Source organism: Rattus norvegicus, chromosome 14 (assembly GCF_021556685.1).
Source record: "Rattus norvegicus strain SHRSP/BbbUtx chromosome 14, alternate assembly SHRSP_T2T, whole genome shotgun sequence".
NCBI lineage: Eukaryota > Metazoa > Chordata > Mammalia > Rodentia > Muridae > Rattus > Rattus norvegicus.
Genome location: NC_141547.1, coordinates 88,061,942 through 88,069,148, shown reverse-complemented (window position 1 = coordinate 88,069,148; position 7,207 = coordinate 88,061,942). Strand labels below are relative to the sequence as shown.

The 7,207-nt window shown below is 50.2% G+C and overlaps 1 protein-coding gene across 1 annotated transcript in view; it reads left to right on the top strand.

The window, feature by feature from the left end:
• Positions 1 to 1,143: 1,143 nt before the first annotated feature.
• Positions 1,144 to 7,207, top strand: part of Pkd1l1 (polycystin 1 like 1, transient receptor potential channel interacting) — a 129,588-nt gene continuing 123,524 nt past the window's right edge. The window contains exons 1-4 of the mRNA XM_087584613.1: positions 1,144 to 1,221; positions 2,029 to 2,117; positions 5,831 to 5,912; positions 6,227 to 6,342. Of these exons, the coding sequence (XP_087440739.1) occupies positions 1,144 to 1,221; positions 2,029 to 2,117; positions 5,831 to 5,912; positions 6,227 to 6,342 (365 nt within the window). The remainder of the gene's footprint in view (positions 1,222 to 2,028; positions 2,118 to 5,830; positions 5,913 to 6,226; positions 6,343 to 7,207) is intronic.

Below are 7,207 nucleotides of genomic sequence, written 5' to 3'. Positions count from 1 at the left end.
GGCAATGATACCACAAGAGACCAGTGACTGGCTGGGTCCTGTGGTTCCCGGACCCGGGCTCCCTGGCCCCAGGTCTCCTTCACACTGAAGGAGTCCCACTGTCCCTATTTAAGATACTTCCGATGGAACCCAAAGTTTCACACATGCCAGGTGCCACGGAGCCAAGCCCACAACCATCGATGTCATGTCATATTACCTGTATTATTATTGTTGCTGCTGTTGGTTTTTTTGAGGCAGGGTCTTGCTTCTCCCTTTGTAGCACAGATTGGTCTCAAATTTGTGATCTTCCTGCCTCAGCCTCCTCAGTGCTAGGGTTACAGGCATGCGCCACCACCCTAAGTGTTTGTGTGCGTTGTTGCTGAAGACTGAACCCAGGGCCTATGTATGCTGGACAAGCATTTTACCACTGAGCTCCCGCCTAGCTGGGCTGCCCAAAACGTAATTACCAACATCTATTAAGAAAAGGCGTGAGCACCTGGGCCTTTACAACTAACTGATGGGAAGAGCTGACGTGTCTCGGGCATTTTCTCATTGCTTTTAAGGTCTTTATGTCAGTGAATGGTATGACCCCGACTGAGAACAAATAGACCAGCTCTTTCTTTGTGTTTGGAACACAGGAACTTGGCATCAGATCTGAGAAATAAGGCATTTTGCTGTTCCGGTTCAGTCCAGTTTTTATAAATATTTTTCTGGAGAATGTGAGCCGTGCATGACGCTGTTTCATACCTGAATGGTCAGCATGGTTAGTCCCTGGGACTCAGTCCACACAAACGAAACAGAATGCTTGGTGTCATGACCTCGAGCTATTTCCCTTCAGATTGTATTAATACCTCGGATTCTTGATTGTGAACAGAAGCATCAGCCAAGATGTTTAAATTAGATTTGACATTGCCCTAGAAAGTTGAAAACTAGGGGACATTGACCGCCTGTGTCCTTGCCCAGAGGTGCTATGGTAACTGCAGTGTTTGAAGCTAGGTTCCTGTCAGAATGGCCTCATCCCCTTCTGAATTGGCTTTAAACCCTACTACTCTGCCCTTCAGCTCTCAAGCCTCAGCCCCTTGCCTATGAGACAAAACAGGGCCAAATCAGAGCTGCAGTAAAAGGCACATAAACAGAGTCGTCATCCTGAGCCAGAACATTGCTATGCTCCAATCCAACATCATCATCCCCACCACAGTCACCCCCACCACCATCATCCCTTCTACCATCATCCCCACCAGTGTGGGCAGGGCTGTGCATTCCTTTCTTCACCCCCCTCATCCCACCCCGTGGGTTCACACCCAAGTCCTCTCAGACCAGAGCAAAGACACAACTCCCAGGACACAGCATCAGATTTAGCACGTCCTGACAACTAGGTTCTTCACAGGAGCCCCTGCAGGGCAGTTAGACTCGTGTTTGTCTGTCTCTGCTCTCATCTTCTAGCACATGGCCAACCTTAGAATATATTTTTCTCTTCTCTAGAGACCCAGGCTAGCCCAGAGCCCTGTGTGAGTGATGCGCAGGACAGCTGTCCTTCATACGCTCCAAAAGGGACAGCAGGAGACCCAGAGTCACAGACGCCATCTTCAGCAGCTCCCTGGAACAAGGTGTACCTTACACTGGGCCACTTAGACCTTTCCTCCTGAGAACAACGTGTGTGTGTGTGTGTGTGTGTGTGTGTGTGTGTGTGTGTGTCTGTGTGTCTGTGTCTGTGTCTGTGTGTATCTGTGTGTGTGTCTGTGTGTGTGTGTCTGTGTGTGTGTGTCTGTGTGTGTGTGTGTGTGTGTGTGTGTGTGTGTGTGTGGTCACAGCATGTGTGCTTGAGCAGAGGAAGTACAAATTTAAGTTTTAAAACCTCCATTCTGTCATGAGAAAGACAAGAAGGCAGAGGAGCCTGAGCCTCACGTACAGAGTCCATCAGTTTGTCTTCCTCACTGCCCTCCGAGGGAGAAGGACAATGCCTGACACACAGGGGTGGAGGCTGCTGTTCTTTCATGAGTAGTGCTTCTTCCCCGAGTCTTCTCACACTTTTACTTCTTTTCCTTCTAGAACATTCTGAACACAACTAGTGAAGGGAGGCTAAGCTTTACTAACAGAGAACCACAAACTCCTCCAGAATGGGATGAAGCTACTAACAGGTAGGTCTCGGAAGCCCGGGCAGTCCAGCATTTCAGACTATACAGATGGCATGGTGGTCATGAGGAGTGTCTCAGATGCCAACATCAGGGTCAGTGCTGCCAGCCCAAAGTAGATTTGAACCTCTCAGCCCTGAAGGGAAAGAACATAATTTTTTCTTAGACCGGGCTGTATAATAAACTTGACCCTGAATGTTGGGAGTCATACAAGGTGCCAGGTAAGCGTCCTCAGGTCACTACTGTGAACTCTAGTCATGAGCATGCTATGCCAGAAACACAGATGGACAGACACACTGCGCCTTCCCACAATACTCCCTGAGTCATAATAAATCCGTGAGCTAAGTAGGTTTTGTTCGCTGCATTCTGCTAAGTAGTCCTGATTTGCTTGAAAGGTGGCCGAGGCAAACACAGGTTCCTTTACCCAGTCTCAATAGCTAATATTTAACTCTCGTGTGTTGCACATCGCACAGTAATTACATCTCTACACATGTAGGTCATAGAATGGCTATAAGGGACTAAAGGGGCTGCAGTGGGGTTCAAGGATTTCAGGGAGGCCAAGCAGAGAGCTGTTAGGGATGCAGAGCCTCTCCGGGTATCAGGCCACGGTGTCAGGTGGAGAGCCCCGGGAGACACTGCCTCCTAGAACAGCTGCGGGGTCGCAGGGCTGTGAGGCCTCAGAACTGAGTCCTGCTGCAGAGGCTCAGAGCCACTGAGGCTATGGGCAGGGTGTGGAATGAGATCCAGAGAGGTGAAAGCTTGCCTCAGCGGTGGTGGAGACCAAGGTGAACTAAAGCCCCAAGGACAGCCAGCACCTTTCTGCCTGTTGGTCCCTTGATGCTCACAGTGGGTATTCAGATAGCAGGGTACTAGCAGGGAGGGTGTCCTCATTGCTGTGTTAGGATCCTCTTCCTGCTGGGGTCCAGGTAGGAATGTGGCAACCATGCTGAGTCTGGTGTGTTCTAAGCTGGCTTGCTTCCTTCCTTCTTTCCTTCCTTCTTTCCTTCCTTCCTTCCTTCCTTCCTTCCTTCCTTCCTTTCTTCTCCTTTCTTTATCTTTCATTATGTCTCTCTTTTTATATAAATTGTGCATATCTCACATAGATGAATTCTTTAGTAGTAGTAGTAGCAGCAGCAGCAGTAATAGTAATAGTGTGCATGCACACACACAAACACATACACAAACACACACACACACACATACACACACACACACACACACACACACACACACACACACACACACACACACACACACACACCATGTCTATATAAGTGTGGGCATTTGAAAGCCCTGGTGGAGGTGTGGCGATCAAGTGTCAACTTTCAGAATCGGGCTCTTTCCTTTCACTGACTGATGCTGCCTCTGTCCGCTACTCTATGTCCAGGCTAGCAGATCTGCAGGGTTCCTTATGATTCTTCCATCTCCACCTCGCATCCTTGTCCTAGACGCGCTGGCATTACAAACCCAGGCTACTGTTTCTGGCTTCTCATAGGTTCTCGGGTTTGAACTCAAGTCATCCAGCTCCCACGGCATCATTTTTACCTGCCGAGCTATGTAGCCACCTCTTGGGCGCTTTCCTGGTGTGGTTGGGGTTCACCCATGTCCTCATATGGTACCAAGCTGCTTTGATGAATTTCTACATGACACTTGGTCACATTTATCACGTATCAGTCTGTCCCTCTGGGCAGCACCAGAGAGGTTAGTGGTGGTGTCTGCAGGCACAGTCATTCTGTGTCTGCATTTGCACTCAAAAGGGAGCCGGATGCTGCTTTTAAAATGGAGTCTTTCTGGGTTAACGCTGCCTAAAAGCTCCTGCTGTGTATACTATGTCGTAGCTTAGAACAAGGCCCCAGTGTGACTGCAACATCACGAACGGGGTTGGCGATCCTCAGTGGGGTATGTTTCCTGGCGTTGGAAACAAAGCTGTTGATGGGACCTTGAGGACATGGTGCTTTGTGAAATGAGCCAGTTGAAAAAGGGCAAATGTGTTTGTGCTGTCCTTACTATGGAAGTCTCAGCCAGGGAGGCAAAAGTCGACAGGAGTGGCCCAGGGGTGGCATGGCAGTGGGGAGAAGCTGGGGTTTATTTCAGGGCTAAAGTGAGTTCCCTAATAAGTAAAAGTACTGGATATGGGTGACACAGCACTGAGAATATACTAAGATTGTTTAACTCCACACTAACCGTGTATAGTTTATGGTTTTTGACTTCCTTCCCTTCCCTTCCCTTCCCTTCCCTTCCCTTCCCTTCCCTTCCCTTCCCTTCCCTTCCCTTCCCTTCCCCTCCCCTCCCCTTCCCTTCCCTTCCCCTCCCCTCCCCTCCCCTCCCCTCCCCTTCCCTTCACTTCTCTTTCCTTCCCTTCCCTTTCTTTTCCTTTCTTTTATTCTTGCCACAATCAAAAAAAAATATTATACAACCAAAATTTGAAGTTTTGGGGGAAGAAATGCTGAGTGCCTTGGACACCACCCCCACGCTGCAGGTTTTGTGAACCAAGTCACTGGAAGGGTGAGCCCAACACTACGACCTTCCTAGGTTCCACTTTGCATTCCTAGTTGGGAAGGAATTTGTCCGTCTGTGCCTGGGAGCCTGACCGCTCACCGTCCTTCAGTTGCTGTCGTTTCTGTTACATGTTTTATTATCTCAGCACAAAATGCACTCCTGTGTTTTGCTGGTGAGACTGGCACCTCACCCCCCAAGCCTGTGCCAATGAACTTGTTCTTTCCGGCTTGGACAGAACAACCCTCTCCAACGTGCGACTCGGAGCTGAAGAATTTCACAGCTTGTTTTAAATTATTTAGGACTCGGCAAAGATAAAACTGTTCTATTACAAGGAAACATTTCCTGGAATTAGCACTCCCCACGGCCCCTGGGGAAATAATCTTTTCTCTACTGTGTATGGACGGGGCCGTCTGAGGTAGGAGCCCTGGGCTCTGTTTTCTCCTCCTGCCCCCAGCATGCAGTCTGTCTGCTGCCCTCAGTAGTAGCTGAGTGAACAAGGCTCTGGAGACTGTGTTTGGGCAAAAGGAAAAGCTCATTTAGGAATGTATCCTAGCTTCTGGCTTTCCGTTTTTAAGAGCATCTCTTTGTTAAGAGATGAGGTACTAGAAGGAGGTGGGGGTACACAAACAGTCAGAAAATGGGACCCATTTCGAATGTCTAGAGTAACTTAGGATGTCCTTGCCAAGGACAATAATGCAGGAGAAAATGCCATCAAGTGGGTCAACGGAACTGGTTCTGCCAATGGAAGGAACAGTGTATGTTTCCTGTACGATGAGAGGCCAAGAAGGTGGGCATAGCAGCAAGCCAAGGACCAGTGCTAGATTCTGACGTTAACTACAGGGCTGCAGACCACTGTCTCCATGAGGACAAGTCTGTTGTGCTCAGTGAGAGACATAGGACACGGCATGCTAGCCACTGTCTAGGGCTCAGAACCACGACTTGCCTCACAGGCCTCCAACTCCCAGTCCGTGCTGGGACATAGACGTATGCCACAGTACACACTGACAAACTGTCCTCCCCTCTACCAGAAAGACTTTCCCCTGCCATCTGCCACAGCCCCGAGTGGGTCAGTTTCCAGCACATCCAACCTGTGATGATCCACTTCACGGGCTCCTAGAAACAGGGTTGGGTCACAGGGAGGGTCTTTAGATCAGCCCAACACTTATCAGTCCAGTGTGCCAAGGACACGACAGCACCTCTCTGCCCTCTGTTGTGATCAGGAGCAGTACCAGCCCCAGCTCCCAGCTCCAGTGGCTGCGTGAGGCTGAAAGAGAAGACGGATCGTTCTCTGGTCGGCAGCAGGTTGGTGTGCCCCCTCCCCACCACTGAAGAACGTGCCACCAAGCTCAACAGCGACCCCTCCTTTGCCTTTCTAACTCTGCAAGATGCCCAATGCTTGGGCAGAGTCAATACATCATTGCAATAAGAAAGAGACTAGTCTTCACACTCTCGTCCCAAGGGAATACCACCGTTTAGCTACCAGCAAAGCTGACAATGAAGCGAATGCAGTCATTGATGTTCCTGATGCCCCCTGTGTAGCTCTAGGGCTCCCCAACCCGGGCGTTCTCTTTGCTGGAAACTCCCCTCTTTCATTCCGAAGGCAGTGCCATTGACAGGTTGATTTGCAGGGCGTCTCCTCCGCGGCCCCGTGCAGCCTGAAGAAGGAAGCTTTCTGCTGTAATGGAACAAGACTGCTGTGCTCTGGGGAGGACTCGGCCAATACGCTTCTGAGGTCAGTTGCCATGACACCCCCCCCCCCAGGATGGTCGCATCCCCACAGACCGGCAGCTAAGCACCTCTCAGGAGTCTGACTTTCTACTTCCCCATCACTTCCAGAAGGCAGAAGCTGGGGAATAGAGGCCACATCCATCTTTCCTTCCTACCAGTCACTTGGCGATTTGAGACTCTTCCCTTGTTGGGAGTCATTACAGCTGTGGCCGGGAGTGTGCCAGGTCATGGTGCTCCAAATGATATGATTGGCTGCTCCTTGCCACTTGCATCCTGTGTCACGTGGTTCCTTTATCTTTAAGAGCAGTCAGGAATTCAGACCTCAGCCTGCCTGTCTGTGTAGCTCAGGGGCTAAGCACAAGACAGGCAGAGGAGAGAAATGTGAGGACCTTCGCGTGTCCGTGAGAGCATTCTCCTTCCTCGAAGGGCTCTGTTCTTTAGTCAAATACCTAGTTGCCTAAGTGCCCATCCTCAGCGTCCCCCTGCAACAGCTTCCAGCAAGCCAGTGATGGAAGTCCTGTGCCCTTGGGAGCTGGAGACTCAGAAACCAGACTCTTTCCAGCCCCCAGCTCCCAGCACAAGGAGCTACAAGTTGAAAGGGGAAACTGGTGACTGTGGGTCAGGAATAGCATTGTATAAAAACAGCAGGCTGTGATCTGTGGAAAAGACTGGCTTTTGGCTCATAGTTTCAGTGGTAAGGGGACAGTGAACGTTATCCTTATTTCTATAACCAGATTAGTTGCGCTCCAGTAGCCGACCTCAGCATCCAGGGTGGTGATCCCAGTTTCTAGGCAGCCTCTAAAGTGATGGCTTTAGTCTGGGGAGGGGGGCTTGCTAGCTCTGCATTCAGTGTCTAAACCAGTGTTTCG